The following is a 23,141-nucleotide window of genomic DNA, read 5'->3' as shown; positions in this document are numbered from 1 at the left end:
GATGCGTTTGACAGTTTAAGGTGTAATTCTGCACCACTATCATATGACTGGGTCCATAGTACTTACGTGCCTTGGTGAGTGATTGCATATTGCATAGATACATAAAGGCGTTTATGGGTTTGCAGTAGGAAATCCAGATTCATCTCTCTCCATGATTTAAAATACTTCATTTTTACTTCAGACATTAAAAAAAAATGAAATAAAAAGATTCACTGGAACCTGTGAAAAGATTAGCATCTCAAAATACAACGTGCTTATATTCTACAAAATGTGATAGATGTCTCCTTTTGAAGAGTTGATTAAATGGTTGATTAAAAGCAACTTCTGTGAAATATGTCCAATGGGGAAAACGCAGAAAATTCTCACCATGTTGGCTGCTGCTTCTGACATGCTTCTGTGTTGAGTTTAGCATTACTAGAAGCTTAACAGCTAGAAGATGAGCCGCATATTACCACCTAAAACTTCTCTGACCTGCTCTTTTTTTAGTGTTGTTGATCCTGCATCTTTAGAGAATATTCATCTCTATTATTAGTATTTTTATACTTACCAGGGGCTATGTGTGTGCAGCAGCTCTTATTTACCGAACAGTAACAGGTAACAGACTGCATTTGCTTGAGTTGAAGGAGGTGGTGGGGGGCTGCAGGTGCAGTTAAGGACTGTTGTTATCCATTTGTAAGCAAGGCCTGGATTTGATGTGGTATAAGAGGGGGAAACAAGTAAGAAACTACTGGAAATAGATACTTGCATATTTTTTTTTAGTGAATGATGCAGTTCTTATTGGCATGGATATGAAGATGATATCTTGTAAATGCATCTTCCTTTTGCATCTTCTTTGTGATGATATCACGTGCTAATGGCTTCTTGGCTTCTATTTGGCAAAAATTACAAAACTGTTCAAATTAATCCCATAGATCAGGGACAAACTTCACTTTTGTTTTGTTTGTTTGTTTTTTCAAATTATCATCAATAAGCATTATATTGAATGTATACCAAGGAGATTCTGAAATTATTCTGGGGACAGGGTTTGGGGAAGAGAGGAGATCAAGCTGGCAAAAAATTAAAAGCAGTAAAATGTAACTCAGATAATAACAGAAGTATAGATTAATACCTAGGCAGAAATCTTCTCATTTCAGGTTTACTGCTAATGACTATGTTAGTATTGTGTTTTATCTAGGCTGCGCTTAGGCTTCAGTTTTATTGAGCTATCTGTAGGAATGCATAATGTGTTTTCTGTGGTACAAAGCAATATCATATTAGAGATCTCTGAGGCAGAGAGACAAGTAAGTGCATCTGCATGATCAAGCGCCATACAGAAGTAAAGCTTCGGTCCTGCAAATGATCCAGACGCCTGGCGCGGTCTGAGGCCAGCTGGCCCCGTCTCTCCCAGTGATGGTAATTACGAGCTATCCTGGCAAGCGTAGCTGCGTTGCCTCCCCTGACATGAGGGTAGCTCGTCAAGAGGAGCTCAGCTGTGAGAGGTGCCCTGCGGCTCTGGTCCTGGCAACCCCGGGTGCAGCTCGGCATGCCTGGGGGAGCCCGACTGACTGCTCAGCGCCAGCGAACAGCTGCGCCCCGTGCTCCCAGCGCACACGCTCGCCGGGAGCAGCGACTGCTGCGACTCTGTTCAGCCCGCTTAAGTCTTCTGCTGCACCATTAGCTAAAACCTCAAAAAAAAAAAAAAAAAAAAAAAGCCTACAATTTTAATAAAGTAAAACAGCTTTTGGAAGGATGCAGCAAACGCTGGGCCTGTGGCAGGGCTGTGCGGGCAGGGCTGGGCAGGACAGCAGAAGCAGCACTGCCTTTTTTGCTGCAGCAAGCCATTCTTTCAATTCAGCTGCTAATGGAACAGCCTCCGCTCTTAACTTGTGAAGGGTTGGTAACAGCACTAACAGCTTATATTAGCAGAACTGCCAACAGTGAGCTTTGCAGGAAAATATTAGGGCCTTAGCCATGCAGCTCATTGTGTGAGCAATCCCCCTGTAATCAGCACGATCCACGGATGCTGAATCTCCAAGACTGCACCAACCTTTAAATAGTTTTGGGAACCTAATTAAATGTGACTGGATATTGAAAAAGCCAAATCTGGGGCTATGAATGTTATGTAGCTAAAGCAGATTGTTTTTACCAGATAAGGAGGCAAAGGTAAATAAACTGAACAAAATGTTCCACTCGGAGAGTGAGATATTGGGACAGACAATAATGCACTGCTGCTTTACCCTTGTTTCTATCTTGTTTCCTATTCTTTTGTCCTGATTCTCGCCCTGTGTGCAGGAGATCTTTTTTCTCCTTTTGCCTCCTAGGTTTCCCCTTTGTTTACCTTACCAGATTTGTCCTCTCTGATTCTACATAGTATCCAGTTTCATTCAGTTCACATTTCCTGCTCAAAATGCTTTTCTTAAAGGCTCAAAAATCATCAAAGCTTCCAAATTAGTCTAGCATAAAACAATAGCCATCAAAAATAATTGTTGTTGTGCGCCTTAAGTGTTGTGTCCCACATTTGTGTAAATCATTGCTTTCCTAATTTTTCTCTTTATATAGTTCTCATGCTTTATTTTTTGCTTTTAAAAAACAATTTATTTGACACTATTTACATAGGGGAAAAAATGCTCTTGGCTGCAACTTCTGGCTGAAATTTCAGACCCCCTTTATAAGCTGGTATTGCATCTTAAACAAGCAATCCACCTCCTCTTCTGTAGCATCCAGGTCCATCCTTTGTGCTGGTGCAAGCAATAATTCACCTGCATGATGAACCCAGTCAGGAAATTGATATATAGAGGACTGCCTGGTTGACTTCTTGCAGGGTTAGTTTTAACCTGAATTTGTTTTCCAGGCCAGTTTGCTACGTATACAGCCCTCTGCGTGGCCATGTAAGTGTCTGTTCTGGCAGGTGATAAGACCTAGTGGTTGAAAGGGAGGTTTCATAGGCTGTCTATACCACAGCAGCACAGAAATATATAATATAAAAGTGAGAGTCTGCCCATGGCCTCAGGAAACACTTCAACATTGCACTTAATCCAGTATAGCTGCAAGCTCCTGCTGTACAAAGCAGTCCTTGTTCTCCTTGCTTCCCATGCCACACCACATGATCCTAATGCTTTCCTTCCATCACACTTAATGATCCATTAGTTGCTGGGTGAAGAGATAAAGTAAGTTGATCTGATGGAAAACTGTCCTTTTCTTTGGGTTAGCTGATCCAGTGGAAAAATTGCAATAACCAATTTATTCTGAAGCTGCCTAATTATGTGACTTGGTAGGAGGGAAAAGTCAGGAGCACAAGACTGGGGAAGAGAGCAGGCCCCCCCCCCCTTTATTTTTATTTTTATTTTTGGAAGAGTTTCACAGGATTGGGTATAACAAACTGCACCTTGAGACAGAAGGAAGGGGAGAAAAGTTTAGGGAAGTTTCAGAGCCCCTGTTAACAGAGAGGGCCGATGACTGTTCTAGGAGCATCATTTACACCAGTGACAGTGTTACTCAAGCTACTCAAGGGTCCGCTGAGGAGGAGGAGGAAGTAATTACATACAAGCCTTGGAACAATCACAGGGTATTTTGGAAGGTGGAAAGGAGGGAGGGAATCTGCGCTAAAACAACAGACAGTTCTTTTCTATTTGTCAACACAAGCACTGACATCATGCAGACAGTTAAGAAAAAGCAATGCTGCAAAATCAGCTTGAGTAGGAACAGGAGACAGTCTGTAAAATTTAAATTGCATGAGAGTGTTAAAATCCACATGTAATAAAGATAATGGCATCCTAATTAACACTCGCTTTTTTTTTTTTTTTTTTTTTTTTTTTTTTTTTTTAACTCCAACAGTTCTGCTACAGAAAGAGATGAGTGGTTAGAAGCCATTTCCAGGTCAATTGAAGAATATACAAAAAAGAGAATCACATTTAATCCTAGTAGAAGTCTTGAAGAGGTATACCACACCATATGTTATTTTATTTCCCTTTAAATGTAAAGATTCTTAGGAGATGTTTAGAGAAACAAAAGGCATTTTATGATGAATAATAAAACGGAATAGTAAATTATGAGACTAGATGATGATAGAGCAGAATAATATTTCATAGAATTATTTATTTCAGAAATTTAAACTTTTTACTTCTAAAAAACCCAAACCAGCCTTCTCAATTCTCTCATTAATCTTGAGAAGAGAAAGATGAAATGAGGAGATTTTAATCTGTAGTGGCTACTAATAGAGATAAGCTGGTAAAGCTTGGTAGTCACAAAGCCTTTATGAGCCAATTACATGCAGCTTTGTCTTTAGGCTTGTATTATAATGGCTACTGGTAAAACAGCAGATAAGTGTTATTTAAGATGATGACTATATATTAGAGAAGGCTTTCCAGCATTGTTAGAGTTAATCTATAATCACTGGTAAATATTAACGTATTTTTTATTACTCAATTTATGGTATTCTACCGGTGTTTTCTTAGGCAGATCCAGAGAAACAGGAAGAAGATAGCCCGCTAGGATCAAAGGCTCCTATCTGGATTCCTGATACTAGAGCCACTATGTGTATGGTCTGTACTAGTGAATTCACACTGACATGGAGAAGGCATCACTGCAGGGCATGTGGAAAGGTAGGCTAATTTGTAATCATCTTTTTCCGTTAGTCTTTCAGTTTTCTTGTGTGACAAATACAGATAGAGCCTGACTGCACAATAACTGTTTTAAGGGGACACTGTAGTATGACACAGAAGTGTGGGTTAAAAACAGCAGTTATTTAGAGTAAAACGTATATGACAGACCAATGTTCAACTTCTAACCTATTCCATATTTTGTGTTTTGAAATACTATTTATGGTTGTCTCCTACTCCTTCAACTGTATAACACAAACCAAGGATGTTAGCTGAAGTATTCAAAATACCTTCCTCACTAATTTTCATAAATGATTCTGGTTTTACATTAGGACCAAACTTATTCAATATTTAACTGTTAGGAAATATACAATTAGATAATAAGTCTTTATTTTTCTCAGAATACAGAATTCACTGTATTGAGACATCTGCATTGCAGAGAAATGTCAAGAGAATAATGACTTAGAGCTATTTCATAAAAACCTTCTCAATTCAATAGTTTTCAGTAACACAGACTCACTCTACTTTTCATGAATTGTTAACATTGGCTTATTGAGATGTGTAATTCAGTTATTTTTCTATTTAAATTTTTATCATTTACAAAATTGTTGGTCAGCTGAGATCACTCATGGAAAAAGAGCAGAATGTCAAATGCATAAGGAAAAGCCAAGATGTTTTTCAGTATAAAATAAAAGTCTATTTGAAGTTCAGTTATGGCCCTAACGGTACTGAAGTGTACATCTTTGAGGTATTTGGTGATTTACAGATACATATCATGCACAATAATGCTTTTATTTGTGTACAGATTGTCTGTCAAGCTTGTTCATCAAATAAACACGGCTTAGACTACATGAAAAACCAACCAGCAAGAGTGTGCGATCATTGCTTCAGAGAACTACAGAAACAAGGTAAAGAAAATCTGCCCAACTAGTCTCTCATTTCTGTAGCCCTTATTCCCAAAGTGTGTGCTTCATCTTTACTGTGTTTTTTTTGCAACACCCCTTTGAAATAGAGAAGTGCTATCAAGGAATTAAGATGCAGAGATCTGGGAACATAAAGTGATACCTATACCTTTTTTTGTGAATTACGTGTTCAAGTGTCTAATTCTGTTTAATTGCCTGAGAACCTATAGTATCTGAAGTTATAAGAGCCCAAACAGCTTACTGTGGAGCAAGCTATGAAGTGAATTTGCCATTCACTGGCCCTTCCTTGGTTACAGTCCACATGCATGCATGTACCCTGTGGTAAATGACACGAAGCTTTTGCTTGCTTTCTTCTTTGGTTAACCTGTGTTAAATTACTTTTCATTTACCATAGGGTACAAGTAGGCATTAAATTCCTTGTAACTTACCAGTGACATCACAGTGTGTTCACATGTAATTTTGTCCTTTTATAACATGTTTATATGCCCATTCACTTAAATTTTCCCAGCAAAGCTCCTCTGATAGCTAGAGTTCTGGGGCAGTGCTAAAGACATAGGCCTTCATCTTAATGAAGCTGAATCTCTTAATGTCTTTCTCAAGCTTCAGCTTATCTAGGACTTGAAAAGTAGGCATATCTGCACCTCAGTTCTGAGGGCATGATCTAAATGTTGTCCCCAAAGCATGTTTACTGAACACTAACAACAGGGATTTCCATATAAAGCACCATAGCTAGAGGCATTTTCAGTGAAACATTTTCTGGTAATGTGGTACTATTAATGCCTGCCAGCAAGCAAAGTTTGGATAGCCTTGTGATGATAACACTTCCTCAGAGAGGAGGTCCAGGGTCAGTTTGCTTCTCAAGCTGAGAGGATACAATTCCATGTCTTTGGAATAAGCTTCAGGTCATTATGTAGGAATAAATATAAAATCAATAGGGGTACTCCACCCAGGAAGGTGAGACTCAGTCCCGCTTCACAAGACTTGCTCTGAATTGTGTCCAAAAACTCTAGCGTAAAGCACACATTCATAAGCAAGGGCTGAAAACGTGTGGGCCCTTCCCTCTGGGGGAAGGGGCTCCAGTTTGATACAAGCTGTCTAGGGTCCTGGAGGAAACCTCTGATGCCTTGATGAAATAATCAGGCCATGGCCTCCAGCATGCTAGGAGTGGCACCTTATTAGCTGGATGCAGAAGACAGCATCAATAGCCCTTGGGGTGGTGGGAGCCTATGAAGATGGGAAAGGGGGGGATTGCCTGGGCCACCTGCAGGTCTCCCTTGGACACTAGAGGCTGCTGTGCTGCAGGCAATTGCAGGTCCTTTTTAGCACTCAGAGCTATACGAAGAGCCGCAGAGCAGGTGCAGTACAGCTGGGAATCCAGTGATTCTCCTGCTTTCCTCATTATTAACAGCACCTTCAAGCACAACTAAAAAAAAAAAAAAAAAAAAAAAAAAAAAAAAAAAAAGAGAGAGAGAGAGAATTAATGAAGCTTAGAACAGCTCTCCTCCTTCCAGTCTGGACTAGAAAGTAGTGGTGGGTGTTGCTAGAAAAGGGGGCTGTAGTATTGCAGAAGTCTTCTGAGGGAGATACAGGACCTGCCTAGGGCAATGCAGAAAGACAGGGCATGCCCTGGAGATAGGAATGAATTGGAGGTGTGTCATGGCATGATGCTGAAAGAGGAGCCCTACTGCAGCTGTACTGAGAAAAGCAAAGAAAAGGGTAATGAACTGAAGGACAGAGTTGGGGAATTGAGTTGAAGCAGAGACTGAATTGAAATGGATAGCTTTAAAAATTTAAATTGTTTTTAACACTTGATTTTTTTTTATCATGAATATGATGGTAAAAACAGTTCAACAGCAAGAAAATAGGCTTTGAAACCAAGCAAGACCAATCTGTTTAGTTTTAAACATCTTGTGTTTTTTATGGCTTTATCATGAGTTGGAGGGTTCTGACTCATTCTGTTAGTGATAATACTGAGAAGTTAATTCAACACTAAATTTAATGTAGTTAGGAATTACATTGTTACAGGCAGATTGGCAAGAGATGAACAGCTTACGTTTGAAACACTGCAGGCTGAATAAAAATATAATCTGCTTTTGAGAAAAATGTTCAAGGATCATTTCCTGTGTTTAGTCGTCTGTGACGTGAAAGCAATATATTCATCCTATGCATTTTAGATAACCAGTGCACTCCCAAGAGTGGATCTCCAGTCAACCATAAATCTCCATCCAGTGCCTTGTCTACAGTGTTACATAGTATTCCATCTGGAAGAAAACAGAAGAAAATTCCTGCAGCTCTCAAAGAAGTAAGTGCTTTATTAGTCAAAAATAATGCTTTGTTGGTATTACATCATCAGTGTTGATGATGGAAAAGTTAATTGATATTTTAGCTGTGTTTTCTACAATGAAGAGTTAAAATTCATTTGCAATATTGATTTGGGCCTCAGTTTTACCTAGGCAGGATCCTGACCTATGAAGTAGTACATAAATTGCATAAACTTCTTTGAGTCTGTGATTCAAAGATGTAGCCTGGAATAATAATTTCTTGTTTCCCATGTTTCAAGGAACTGTCATTTACTTCTGCATCAGTAGTAAATCAGACTCCCATACCAGCTCAGCAGTTAGCTTTTGATGAGAAAAGATAGAGCTAAACTCTGCCCACCTACACTGGAGGGCTTGGGAATGGGAGGAAGGAATTCTTCTAATGTGGGTCCTCCAGATGTATATGGTCCTAGGTGTTTCAGTCCTCTCTTGTCCTCCTCTATCCAGTTTAAGTCCCAACTCTCAGTGGCTCCAGCAACCTGTCTTTCAGAGCAGATAGAGGCAGACAAAATTTTTCTCCAGCCATTTATGACTCATGCATCTGGGTTAATCAGCAACAATAACTTGAGATCAGGTTAGAATTTGAGTCTTTGACTCTCAATGTTTATTTTAAAGGGAAAAAAACGCACAAGTTATGATAGAAGTGATGTACTAACTGTTTACGAGCTACATGGTTGATGGTTTAGTTATGCTACAGCTGTTAAAATTTTACGCAGTTAAATAAACCTTTTAATTTAGTTACTGATATTGACTTTGTGATTTCTTAGCCATTTGAACTCTGGTGGAAAGTGCCAGAACAAAACTTCATTTCAGTAATGACTACAGACACTATGTAAGTTCTTCACACAGTAACATCAACACAAAAGCAGAGCTGATTTCTTTTTTTAAAAAAAAAAAAGAAAGAGAAAAAGAAATCCCTGTAGGTAGCAGCAGAAAGCCCTACATGTGGAAACCAACTTTCAGACCCCAGTAGAGGGGATTTAGCTTTCAAAGTTGTCCTTTTCAAGATGTTTTGGATAGTTGATCCCCACCTAGATAATGTGGTATGTTAGCAAAGCTGAAAGAGGCTTGGTAGATTCTCAGCTATTAACTTGCTGGACAAGTGGAAATCCGAGTCAGTTTTCTTACCAAGCTGTTAACTTCCTAAGACAGCTTGCTTTGGGAGTATTATTAACATTCTGTTTTCCAACAGAGCTTTAAGAAACACAAATATAAAATATGTTCATTGGTGCCTAAGATCAGGGCCTCTAGTTTACTGTAGTGCTTCACGTTCTGTACCGTAACCCTATTTGAGAGATACCCAACATGTAATTATTCTGTCTTCTAAAGATCAGACATCTCCATAATGCTAGACTTCTACTCAGTGAGGGAGAACAGATAATTACCTGAAAGCTACTAATATTAGATCAATTGAAATGTATCTGGCAAGAGAGCCCCCTTTTAAAAACAAGGAAAAGATAGTAGAGTTTTTGAATAGTGGCCCACGATTGTGGTACAGCTCTTGCATTTCCTTTGCATTGTCATTAGATGTTGGTGTCTACTCATGTTTTTAATATTGTGATACCTATCAAGATAAAAAAAAGTCATGACCAAGCTGGATTTTTCCCTATTCTTGAAAAGGCAATGAAAATACATAATAGACATTATCCTTATGAATAAAGCTGCTATTGCAAGAACAGAAAGAAGCTTACCTGCTGTAACATATACTGCAATTTATCTATTTTATAATCATTTAAAATGTCTATGCATTTTTCTGGTATATGATACATTAGACTTCTCTGAGGTTCTGCTATATTTCTTTGTATGCAACCTGTGAGAGATTCTTAACACAACTTTCAGTGTGTCAGCTTTGGCAGTGCTGTATCAATACTCTAGGTAAGATGCAGCTCAGGCAATTAGTCTTCCTTAACACCTGCTAAGTTTTATTATGGCCGTTTTTATGTTCTGGGAAATATGTTGCTGAAACTTTCTGTCAGGCATTAGCAATTTTATAAGTTCTCTAGATACTTTGGTGGATAATTCTAGTGAAAACCATGATTATTAGAAAAATAATTTGGATTAAATGTAATTATAATTTCAGCTGCTGGCATCAATTGACAAATTAATCTCAAGGCTAAAAGCAGTATGACTTCCTAGCATCAGAATGTGTTTTTGTATTACAGTATGGACATGTTGCTTGAAGAAAAAGTACTACTTGAATATTTTTATCTTTAAAACTTTTCTTATTTGAAAGGAATTGTTCAAGATGCAACTATGTTTCTGCTTTGAAAGTCATTTTTAAACTTTCTCCTGTAAAGATGTCGCAGAATGTTGAGATCTACATTATTGGTATTGGAAACTGCTTGCAATTATCTAAGTACATCTGGCAAGTTAGAATTGTTGCAATTTGATAGGAAATTAGAGTTTGATAAGAATGTTGAAAAACACAGTGGACGAATCTCTATGGTGGTATAAATTGATGCAGTTCCACTTGCAGAGTCTTTGCCAGGCATCAGCAGGGCTGACCAGGGGGACGCTACATGTGTGTTTGTGCCTGAGCGCTAGTCACACCTGTAACGATAGCCCTGTGACGGCTTTCACACACACACACACACACACACACACACAGGGGAAAGGGGCCTCTGCTCAGAAATCCTGTGATTCCTTCTACTCTCCTAATGTTAACCTCGGCTTGTAATGACTGAGGCCTAGCTGGTGGCGTACTCTGGCATAGAGGTTCTTTGTTTGTTTTCTTAATCCACATTCTGGTATCATAAAGTACAACGCATAAAATCAGATCAAATGAAAAAAATACTTAATATCAAAGTATAGAATAAATTTCTTAGTTCTCTATGACATTATCTAATTTTAAAAGGCAGTCTTGTTTAGTTATAAGTCCCCAAAGTAATAGGACATTAGGAATCTCCATGCCAAATGATATATTTCCAGCAAATAGTAAGGATTCAGTTATATTGAAGGTAAAGATCAGTGTTTAGATTATAGTTCTTCTTAAAGCCATTAAGATAGCTGTTTCCTCACCTGTAACTGCAAGAAGAGGCAATTACCTGAAACAGGGCAACCTGAGCTGTTGCTGGATAAATCAGTATGACACTGCATGTTATGTCTTAAATAGCAGACAAATATTTCAGTAAAAAATACACTCAGTGAATGAAGTATACAACTTCCAGCGTGCACAATGAAAGATATTTTTAATTAAAGGCTATTTAACCTTACATTGACTCTCATGCAAGTTGCATTCGTCTAGCTGACACACAGTTCTCACCACCAGCCACATGTTGAAATTTTAAGAAAAGTGAAAGAGGTGAAGATATCCCTCTACTAATGAGAGAAAACAAAATAAATCAGACTGACACCACGTGGTAAGAATTGTTCCGTAAATCATTTCATTTGAAAGCTGGTAGGCAGAAGAAAAGATTACCTAAATGGTTTTCTTTATGTCACGTCAGTGAGTCTTCAGTTGGCTACAGCAGTTACTTGTTGATACCAGAGGCTGTCGACTGGCTGCGGTTCTGAGTGAAGGAAAGTTTGACTCGGTCATGTCTACGGGCTTGACACTGCTTGCAACCAGCAATTGTGACAGCAATAGTCGAATCAGAAGGATAAGGATTCTTCTTTAGCTTTCGTTTTCTGAAGGTGTTTGGCTGGTCTCTGTCGCACCTGCAGCCGCCCTCAGGTTGCTTTGCAGTTCAGGATGGAATACTCCCTTTCCAAAGTAACTGCTGTCACCTACGGAGGGCTACATGTTGCTGTTATTCTCCTGTACTACCAGAACATGACCTGCATTTGAACAACTGTAACAGTGACTTTTGATCTGATGTCTTGAATGCAAGGAATGTAATTAGGACTCTAATTTATTTGAGTTGGCTTGTTATGTTGCACTAATTTTCATTGTATCTTGTCCTTCAGAATAATCTGTGTACAGTCTGTGAAAATTAAACAGTTGTTCTGCAAAATGCAGATGGATGTGCACATGCTTCTGGTGTTGTTTCATTTCAGGTTTCAGCAAATACCGAAGACTCTACAATGAGCGGATACTTACACAGATCTAAGGGCAGTAAGAAACCATGGAAACACCTATGGTTTGTTATAAAAAATAAGGTGCTTTACACGTATGCTGCTAGTGAGGTAAGAGACAACATACTAGAAATCAAATAAACATCCAATGATAATATTTTATTTATAACAAGATTGTTCATTTTTATGATCTAGAAACAAGCTATAAAACTAGATCACCTTACAGCAATTGATCTGATTGCAATATGATACTTTGAGAAGGCCCAGTGAGCTTGGTACAGTAATATGCTGATATAGCTATGCTGTTTCTGATTCCAGACCTAGCTTGAGTACCTCTGCACTGCACACCATTGCACAGTTGTAGGTATGTTCTGAGTCAGTCGAATACACGGGGAGTCTGTTTAGATGCATCATATTGCAATAGTGACAAAACCAGCAGCATCTTGAAGTATCTCGTTTTGCAGTTCCATGAGGTATTTTGTATGCTTGGAAAATGAGCAAACTAAATCTCTCAACTTCTCTTCAAACTGTCTCTTTCAGCCTAGAATTAACATTTAATAAACACTGCTGCAGTAGAAAATAAGAAATGCATCTTGTCTAATGGCTTTTTTATTTAGAATATTTAGTCCTATTGTGGTATGGAGTATTCTCTAACCAGTATATAAAGATCTGCACATACTAAGGATATTGTATTTTTCTCATATCTATAACATTTTGCAACATATATGGATGTATTCTAGAGTTAAAGTTTGAATTTTAGATTCTTTTGTATTACATATTATAGCTTGCTTATAGCTTTCAAAAGCAAAATACGCAAAGCATCTGTTTAGGAGAGTGCTATCCCTCATTTTCTTTAGAAATGGTAAGGCTCAACCATCCTGAGCATGTAAAGAATAGCCCTTCTTTACCACCACTTCATCCCAGTTTCCACCCTTAGCTATTTCCTTGTTTTATGGGGAATTGTGCTCAGTTTTATTGCTAGGTTGCAGTGTTCTAATGTAAACTTTGTTAATTTAGCACTTCTGAATTATGTCCAGAACCTGTAATGTTACTGCAACTACAGAATGGGCAATAGCAAATAATCAAGTAGTTCTAAAAAGATCTTTGATAATTATGTGCACAAAAAAAAAAAAAAAATAAAAATCTTTGCAGAGATTTGAAAAATATTTTAGAGCACTATCTCTCTCCTGTCAGTTGTGAGGGAGATTTTGGCAACCATGAAGAAAAGCATGTTAGTCTCTGGCAGTCACCTTCAATTTTCTTTTGCTTGGCTTCCTCTGAGATAGAAGCCTCCCAGAGTAGCTGCAGTTCGCAGCTTATGATCACAAAATTATTTTTTTCCTGTTTTCTTTACACTAAGAAATAGGTCCTTAGTTTTTGTCTTGAGGAGCTGTTGCACCAGATTGCTTGGAGACTTTCAAGGAAAGGTTGTAATGACTAGTCCAATGCAGCTTTAGCCAGAAACCCCCACATAAGCCTTTTATATTAGTTGCCTTATTAGTGAACCCCCACTTAAGATTGTTGCCTTTGATTCAGAAGCTTATTGGCTGTATTTCAAAATGACAAAGCTTCTACTCTGATTAGTGGCATGAAGACCTAAAATACTAAATCAGATTGCTCTACTTGATTTGTCTGTCTTCCAAAATCAAGAAATCCTGCATTCGTAGGAGACTTTTGTTTTGATCTAGAAGCCATTGTCCAAGTCTTCACCTGATGTGTCAGCATTTACGTACGGTCTTTGTATTCTCTATCCATAAGCATTGCACAATCTGGTCTAGTTGCACAACAGTATTATGGAATTTGCCCAGGATGAAAATACTTTTTTCCAAAAATGCTGTACAGTATCTTTATAAACTAAAAGATAAGAATATCATAAAGGGGAGTAATTGGGATGAATGCAGAAGGAAAAGGCCAGGTTTTGAAATTAAATGAAGAAAACCCAGACGTGTATAGGGAGGGGAAGCATCATACATGTTTGCTGTGTTGTTGCTCTTTCCTAGCCAACGACTTCTCAATACTCACTTTTTTTTTTCACCTTGTTAATTTTCAGCAACAAAAAGCAAAGTAAGTTTAGGCATCGAAACAATTTGGAGTACAACTGTAGTGACTGAAAACATAGTCTACATCTATAGCTATTTCTGTTAGCGTACTCAGTGGAGGCAATAGCATCCTGGATCAGTTTCTCCAGGAATACTTTCACCACTTCACAGCTCTCTTCACTGATAAGCCCAGAAAGACTTTTTACGTGCCACAGTGAGCCAGCTTACAAACACTGGGTTTTGTGATGCCCTGAATATTATCAGAGAACACCTTATAATGTCATTTAGTCTCTCCATTGCAGCATTTTTCAGACATGAAAACTTACCAAGATTGCTGGAGATGGTACTGGGCTAGATGGACCTTTGGTCTGAAGCCATGTGGTGGCAGGTCTTTTGATACACAATAAATTCTTATTGGGCAGAATGAGGAGACTAGGTGGTGAGGGAGAAGACTTCTGTTATCAGCAGAGGATGAGGGACAGCTGAAGTCTATAAGGTTTTGTTATTTCCTATTCACCGATTCATGCATGGAGGCTATAAAAGCATTTTGTGCATGACTGTTTGTAATAACTTGTTTGATCTGTTGCAATGGTATGGTGCATGAATATAGTCTAAAAGAATTGCTCAGTATATCTTATGAGCTCTATTTCTGTCTTGTGTTGTTTTTTGTTTTTTTTCTGAAATAGGATGTGGCAGCGTTAGAGAGCCAGCCTTTACTGGGATTCACAGTCAGTGAAGTAAAAGACGAAAACTCAGAGTCCAGAGTGTTCCATTTACTGCACAAAAACACTTTATTTTACATATTCAAAGCAGATGATCCTCATTCAGCTCAAAAGTAAGAAACTATTTGAATTCATTCCTGTTACTTTTTTTTCTAGGGAAAATGTTTCAGAAGTCATGAATGTTAATATTCATGGACTAAGTGTATGTATGAAAAATGCATAATATGTCAATAAATATTTTTTAAAAATAAAACTGTTTAAACAGAGGATACTGGTTTCATTAGGACTTCTGAGACAGAGGTCAAAACCAAGCAAAATCAGGCAAAACCTTCTCATTTTTGCTTTAAATGAAGAAGCAGATTTTCCTCTGCAGAAGAATAAATATAAGAGAATGGAAAAGTGTAAGATAAAATATTAAATCTGTTTAATTGATAAACCATTCTTTTGTCTCTATCCTTGATCTGTTCAAATGAAAATTGAATGTTAGTTTTGCCGAAAACCAAAAAGCATGTTTTAAGAGTTAACCAGTCTGTTTTGTTTTACCATTTCAAGCTATATAACTCCTTCAGGTTTGTTTGAATTTGTAAAACCATTTATCTGTTTATATACAAAATAATCTAGAAACTTCATCATTAATTAGGTGAAAATATTTCCTGTTAAGTCATGGAATAAATTAGAAGTGAGCACGCAAGCAATGCATTTACATATCTTGCCTATGTACCTAGGTTATCTGACTGATTTCACTGCAATTTTTCCAAATGAATTTTACATTTAAAAAATAGATTTAATGGGCTAAATAGTCCGTTATTAATACTTAAACATTAAAAAGTTTGTCATTAAAAAGTTTGTAGCTATAGTTTGTGCAAATACCAACATTCAAAAAAACAAAGTACCTTAATAATGCTTTCAAAACCTGGAAGCTTTTATTTGTCTTTTTTTGTCTCCAGATGCGCACGAACATTTTATTGTTACTTAAGGCAGTATTTTCATGTTTCAGTGTGCCCTCATTTGTACTATATGAAATAAAATTAACCCAGTCCAAGGCTTTCAATAGATTTGTTTTCCTATTCAGTCAATGGCTTTTGTAACCCATAGGAAAACTTGTAATTCAATGTAGTCTGTTTTACCTAGGCTATGAATAAAATTATGTACCTTAAATTGCAATGTTTCTCAAGTATTTAATATCCTAGGGATATTTATGCTGAACTTACAGAATAAATGCTGCTTTGATAGCATTAAAAGGAAAAAAAACTATCTACCTCTACCCCATGCACACATGCATGCACACACCACCACCACCCCTTGTTGGCTTGTCTTCCTCTATAGGCACTCTTTTTCCCTCTTAGGGCCAAAGAAATATTGGATGTATTTGTTTAAGTGCAGTAAACAGATGCTTACTTTTTAATGAGCTTTGAAATTTGTGAATATAGTACTATGTTCAATGCTTAAGGTGTTAATAAATGTGTTATATTTAGTGCTTTGAGCATAATCAGTCCTTTGAGCATTTTAATCATTTTTAATGAATATATGGCAGTGGAAAATAGAGTAAACCTTAAAAAGTAGGGCACAGAAGTTTGAACTGTTTTCAGAAGATGTGCATGGGGTATACACATGCTTAATATGTTCTTGCCAAAAGCTTGAATTCAAAGATGACTGACACAGTTAAAAAACTACAAACTTGAGGCAAGGAAGGATGTGACTAATGCACCTTGTATTTGCTTTGAATTTCCATGATCACAATCATATTAGTCGTCATCTTATTCAATTCTTGGAAGATTTTCAGTCAACATCAAATCAGTGTTTGCTTATTCTTCAGTATGTGGACCCCTTGACTTTAAATGCACACGGTTCAGCCCTCACTCTGAAAACAGCAATCTTCTCTTACTGTGGTTGTCAATGCAGCATCAAAGTACTTGAGAAACAATTTTTATAGCATCTTTGAATGTGAGGATGTTTATCACCCCTATAATAAAGTAGGAACTTTATTCCCTTTACTCCCAACTTCTTGAAAAGCTATGTGTGTGTAATTTCAGGAGGGAAGAAGAATGAGAAAAATAGTTTCTATCATCTGGCCTTGTACTGATATTTAACAGGTCATTAGCAAGCTTTGAATATTTGGACTCTTGGACGAACTTTTGGTATTTGAGTTAACAGAGCAACTGGTAGTGGATGTATGATGTTACTCTGTGTGTGGTTCTTCAGCAAGTGGGCAGTATGATTTGAACTTTTACCAGCAGCTTCCTAATACCTATTAATTTTTTAATAGGTGGATAGAAGCTTTTCAAGAAGGCACCATATTATAGTGGTGTCAGCACCGTGTCTGAAAATCTAAAGCAAAATGTCTGGAGACGATGCTAGAACATACACCGTACAGCAACATTGTTCAAAGAAATGGAATCCTGCCATGTCAACCTACACAAAATTGTATATTTGTCAGAATTAGGAATTGTTGCTTTTTTAATGCGAGGTAATTTTTTTTAAAGAATTGTGTGTATTTCTGTGTTGATACAAAATGTGTTATTTATTAAATTCCAGTGTTTACTTTAATGGTCATAATTATTTGTAAAGTCTGCATTGAATTCCAAAATGCCCTTGTCTTCAGAATGGTAGGTGGTTGGTCAAAATATTTTTAGATCTTTTTTTAAAGCACAAACTTTATTGCAGTTGTGTATTTCCTCATGATTTTTATAGATCTTGAATTGCTGATACTCACTCTGCAACTTAGCAAGAACAGATCAGAATAGGAATTTTGAAAGAGATTTTAGACTTTTGTTAGTTATATAAAACTCCTTTATGAGAAGCTGTATAATAATGCTGCTTTTCTCCTCTAATGGCAGCTGAAGTCCTGTATACCAGTACAGTAAAGCAGTACAACAAATTCTGTATCACAGAAGCTCTTGCAAAGTACAACTCAATTGTTAAAAAAGAGGAAAGGGAAAAATATTTTAAAGCAGACTTTGCAATTTCCAAGATAATGCACTAGAGCTTTTACAATATTACAGAAACCAAAGAGACTAAATTAATTATCTTTTTAAAAAAAATTGCAGGATATATATTTTCTTTTATGTTCCAGTAGTAAATTAAATTAGAGTCAAAATTAATTTTTTTGCATACAGAGAAAGATTACACATCTCAAAATTCTTCATATTTAATGAGTTCTGTACACAGTATGAAACACTGTATAAAGTACTGCTCAAAAAAAATTAAATATATGCGCTTCCCCCAAAATCTTAAAAATGATATGCATAAATATTATGTTTAAACTGGAATTGCCATAGCAAGAAAACACAACTTTTTACTGAAGATGCATACCATTCTTTGAATACCTTTTTGTTTACACTATGATTTGTTCTTTTTGACACTTTAAAACACTTTTTTTTTTAACTTTAGAAAACTGTCAGTATACCTCATTAGGAAATACTTACTGATAATTCTGGTGCATTTATTCTATTTAAATTTTGAAAAACTGTTAACACTGTAATAGCATAAATGGAACTAGAACTATGAAAAACACGTGAAAGGAAGTCAAATGCAATGCATATGTAGCCTGCCAGTTAATTTTACTGTGTGTTACATTTTTCAGTGATCATCTGGATCAAGTTAATTTCAGTAACAGGATTAAGAGCAATTGCTGGTTTAAATCCATGTTGACAGTTGTTCTGTGGTTGGACAAAGTAGAACTGGGAGAGAATTTGGGTTAGGGATTTCCTGTGAGTTATCCCCAATTACCTGTGTTGATGGAAGTCCTAATATAGACAAAAACCAGGGAGCACCTATTTTTACTGATATATTGACTCATGTCCTGGTTCAACAGAGTATTTGCGATTCGTTTACATTGAAGGATCTGGGGTTAATTATTTGATGGGACAGGAGGGACATTCATAAGTAGTGACAAATGGGGGATTTAACCATATTTGATTAGAATGATTGTGAACTCTATGGAACTTACCAAAGCCCGGTCTACTGCAGCTCGGTGCTGGATGCGGCTTCACAATGTGTAGATGACACCAGAAAACAGGTGATAGAATTAGTAGTTAGCAGTTATCACAGAAAGACTTGGAATGAAAATGCAAACCAAAATATTGTTGTTCCTTCAAAGTAATACCTCAGGACCATGTTTAAGATATTAACAGCTCTGAGGAAGCTTGCCTTCCAGAGCACCTGCTCAGTTAATCAGGGAGTTTGGAAGCCTAATGCTTTAACTAATTTTATTGACTTCAAGCATTTCAGAAGTCCTGAGGACCTTTCTGAACCAGGGCCTTAAGGCTGTTGATCTGGCATCTGACTTCAACACTGGAGATTTGACCAGATAGTGTTTGAAAATCAATGAGAATTAGATCAAAGCCTTTATTTACACATTTTTTTAATGTGATAAATATTCTTTTTTGGTTACATATTTAAAGGGCTTTTATGTAATTTTTCAGAAACAGCTGCTGACTGAAGCCAAGTAAGCTATTAGCATGTCTCGTCAGGTGATTTCTGACATGCTTTTACTGTGTCCAAAGTAAAGCTGATACTAATATAACATAGATGTCATGTGGTTCTTTCAATTGATGTTATCAAACGGAAGAACTTCTTAATATTTTTATATGAACTACACACCAGCAAAGATGGAGAGCCTTGAGCTTCTAAATAAAAAATATGTTCATGGCTAGAAGCAAGCTAATTTTGTTTTAAATTTCTGGTTTGATATTGATTTCTTCAGTGCAAAATTGAAACAGAGCAATAAAAGTCAAAACACAGTGAAGTGCCAAATTCTGCTTCATGTATGGCATGAAACTACCTCTAAATGGTTTGGTGCAGAATAGGAAAATATTTTAGTGTTCTATAGAAGTCAGAGAACTTCTTCCAGAAGCAGTTGATCAGCCAAAAATCTTGAGACACAAATATATTTGAATAGAGCCTTAAAAACATTAGTAGACATGCTACAGTCTAATTATGTATGAAATAGGTGAAATTTTGTAGTATAAACATATAAATATTTTTTTGCTTTCTCAAGCACTAGTGGTTTGTATCATATGAAAAAAAATTTCCAGGACCTCCAACATAGGTATTTTCATAATGTTTTCAGATGACTGCTTTTCAAATTGTTACCCGATTTCTCCCTTCTGCCCTTTTATTCATTACCATTGAAGATTTAAGTAGTCACTTCTACATTTGACTCTTACATCAGCAGATTTATGAAACAAGACCAATAGTTTTTAAACACCTGGCTACCTCTTATAAAGATCTATAGTTATTTAAGGTTGGTTAGTAGAGTATGAGACAAACATTAGCATTGAAGAGTAGTTCTAGCATCCTTAATCTTGGATAAATGAAAGGTTTTTAGGATCCTAAATCATTGACTTAAAACTTCTTATTGTCCCTGCAGTACTTAAATGAATGGATGAACAAATATGGAACATACTTTACTAGGGTTTTTTGTGTATGGAAAGTGGACTACCAAATTATTTAAATGACATCACAAGGTAAAGAGTTGGTTGGAGAGACATATTCAATGCATTTGTTTGTCCTAGCTCCTGTTGAGTGAATTTACCATCCAAATAGACTTTTATTTGGAACAGTCCTAAATTGTTCTGTCTAAATGGAAGAGTAGAATCTTTATTTTGTAAATGAAAAGTGCCAAAAGTTGTTGTAAATATTCTTGTGGATATGTATCATTTTTGTATAAATAAATTCACATTAATTGAATCTCTCTTTTTTGGGAAATATTTTCAAGTCTTTTATGTGTTAGGCAATTAATTTATTAATTGATTTCCAAATGACATAATTTGTTGTTGTTATCACACGTCTGTTTTAATTAAAAGTCCGTATTAGGTTTGGTCATTACAAACATTAAAAACTTTGAACAGGTTATATGCATGGGGTGGCATATTGCTGCTGAGTTTACTGCAACCTGAAACACGTTTTAAGTGAATTGTCTTGCTCGTGTTAACCGAGACACTATACACACTCTTCTTGCAAAAACTGGCATCCTTGCCATGAAAACTATTTTCATCTTCCTGCCTTGTTGTCTTTTTCCTATAGTTGCATCTTGCTGTCAAGTACTTCACTTCTGTTCCCTCGAAAACTGAAAGACTATGTCTTCACAAGTTCATGATGTTTCAATTTTCTACAGAGCCTTTTTCTCAACAGGGTGAGGAGCCTGTGTTTTGGGCAGAAGTGATGACAAGTGCAATCCAGTTTACTCCTGAAACTGCCCCTGAGCTATGGGGAAAAACAGCCCTTCTCAGTAGGGTCACCTGGACAACACTGATGCCTGAGACTGAGTTAGGCTCCCTGTGCCTATGCGCTATAATGCAGTGTGATTTAGAGGTATATGAGCTGAAATTATAGCTGCAGTAACAGCTGAGTAGGATAAACTAATCCAAAGAGAAAGCACTTAATTAATGCAGTGTTCTTGAATATTTATCAGTGTAGGTAAGACAGTTTCGGAACACAAGAAACAGAGTAGAAGGGCTGCTACCTCAAGTCTCCTGGTTAAAATTGCTCGGAAAGTATTTTTGTCCCTGATATTTGTGAGGACATAGGATTTTACTTCCCTCTCCCTCTTCAGCCACAGATAAGTAAATTTACCCATCCTAGTGCTGTGGTCATATTTTTCTTTTTAAAAATAAAGTAATCTGATCATCCAACTCCCAGTGATTACTGCATCTGATAGGCAAGCTAATTTGTTTAAATTAATTCTTTAGCACACACCTGTGGCAAAGAGAACAGCCTAAGAAATAATCATTCTAAAGAACTGAAGTTATTTATGGCAAGGTTGAATGAAGGATGTTACATTAATAAATGCTTTTACTGAATTCGTTTCTGTTGGGTCAAAGTGTGTCCGTATCACATAGTTTCTGTTGGCGTAAGTATTTTAGTGGAGCCTGCATGGAAGAGATTTTTCTGTCAGCTTAATTATCCTGCCTCCTTGTGCTTCGCCAACAGATGTTGGAAAGCACTTTTTTGATAACATTGCAATAACAACATAAAGGATTTTGCTTCCATGAATGTTTTTGGTAGGGATGTATCTCTTTCTTGTAATTCCGGCTGACACCGCTACATGGATTGTGTCCTTGTAATACAGACCAGTTATGAAGTGGGTCACTTAAAAAAATTTAAACACTTTATTGGTTGCAGTGTCATTTCTGCTCTATTGAGGATATCAAAATGCTTGTATGAAATTAGCTTTAGTGCTAGTTCCTTGCTATTTGTTAAATTAAATTGCAATAATCTTTCATTTAGAAAGCTCACGTGCAGCTCAGGCTACTTTCAGAAGTGGTAAGTGAGGTAAATTGAAAATGCTACAACAGCCTACACATTCAGGAAATGACTAGGAATTCAAATGCTCTGAGTTAGATTTCTTCCATAATGATCATTTGCATTTAGCTTTAAAGAATGTGTTCAGTCAGAACACAAAATATGAAGCTTACCAGTACTGACTGAACTAGTGATCTTGAACAGAATAGGCTAGTTACAACTGCAGCTGTGGGTCTTCAGGTGCGTGGAAGGAAAAGCAGCAAAGGAATTGGCAAGATAAGAATGTGAATAATTTTATTAATGCTAACATATAAATTGTTTATATTCTTCAGGGTAGTTCATATCTCTGCTTTTCAGATATTAGTGCTGATGTTATCTGGTTCAGTATAAATTATATAAAGTAGTCTGAATGTTTTTTAAAAAATCAATGTAATTGTGTACATAGCCATGGTGGGCTCCATGACTCCTGCTGATCTCTAACCACAGCCTACAATCTTTGCTGAACAGATGGAAAAGGAAGAAAAACAGGTGCACATTTTAAAAATAGTCACTACTACTTAAAACAAGGTCACTAATTAGCATACATATTGGTAACTTAGCTTTGCTCAAGAAGAACACAGAGGTGTAAAGAAGCGGAACAGCAGTGCCTTTTGGGCATTCCAGGTTTGGTGCCTTTTGGAAAGCTTTCCTCAAGGAGGTAAGGCACCACATGAGTTCAGTCTGATGAGCAAAGTCAGCTTCCTTGCTACCTTTTCAAATGCTTTTCAGAGCTGTGTTGACCTTTAACTGGCATTTTTTTTTTCGTGGCCACCACTGACTGAGCGTAGCTCTTTCACAGAGGGTTGGTTGAACTTCCAGAATAACTTCTAGGGTAACTCATGCAGTGATGAGGTAACTTATGTCTTTGCCGGCTGTGGATGTAAGTCGCACCATCAGTGACTTAGGTGCTCACCGTACTGCAGACATTTTGAACTGTATCTGCAAAATTGTAACCGGGGTATTTGCCTCAGTATTTGCTACTCCCAGCCGAAACCTGAGCTCGCACTACTAAACACCAACGCTCCGCAACGCTTCGCCGTCTTACGGCGCGGAGGGCGGAGCCGTTGCCGCCGTTGCCCTCCCGCGCGCACAACCGGCTCCGCGCCCTACCGCTAACGATCGCCGGCGCGGGGCACCCCCTGAGGGGGCGCGAGCGCGCCGGGCAGCGAGGCCCCGCCCCCGCCATTGCGCGGATCGCTCCTCCGCGCGCACCGCAGGGTCGCTGGGCGCAGGCGCGGCGGCGGCGGGGCGGCGCCGAGGGGGC

The 23,141-nt window shown here is 37.4% G+C and overlaps 1 protein-coding gene across 2 annotated transcripts in view; it reads left to right on the top strand.

Annotated features, from left to right (window-relative positions):
• FGD6 (FYVE, RhoGEF and PH domain containing 6) overlaps positions 1–20,284 on the top strand; it is a 75,490-nt gene extending 55,206 nt beyond the window's left edge. The window contains exons 15-21 of one of the 2 annotated variants that reach the window (XM_062585427.1): positions 3,814–3,916; positions 4,434–4,580; positions 5,383–5,485; positions 7,675–7,802; positions 11,815–11,943; positions 14,558–14,706; positions 16,860–20,284. In XM_062585427.1, the coding sequence (XP_062441411.1) occupies positions 3,814–3,916; positions 4,434–4,580; positions 5,383–5,485; positions 7,675–7,802; positions 11,815–11,943; positions 14,558–14,706; positions 16,860–16,896 (796 nt within the window). In that variant the 3' untranslated portion in view covers positions 16,897–20,284. Of the gene's footprint in view, positions 1–3,813; positions 3,917–4,433; positions 4,581–5,382; positions 5,486–7,674; positions 7,803–11,814; positions 11,944–12,150; positions 12,197–14,557; positions 14,707–16,859 lie in introns of those variants that run through there. The other variant, XM_062585435.1, reaches the window with a different exon arrangement.
• Positions 20,285–23,141: the final 2,857 nt, after the last annotated feature.

This window comes from Rhea pennata, chromosome 1, assembly GCF_028389875.1.
Source record: "Rhea pennata isolate bPtePen1 chromosome 1, bPtePen1.pri, whole genome shotgun sequence".
Lineage (NCBI taxonomy): Eukaryota > Metazoa > Chordata > Aves > Rheiformes > Rheidae > Rhea > Rhea pennata.
The sequence above is the reverse complement of the archived record's forward strand: the minus strand, read 5'-3'. Positions and strand labels throughout refer to the sequence as shown.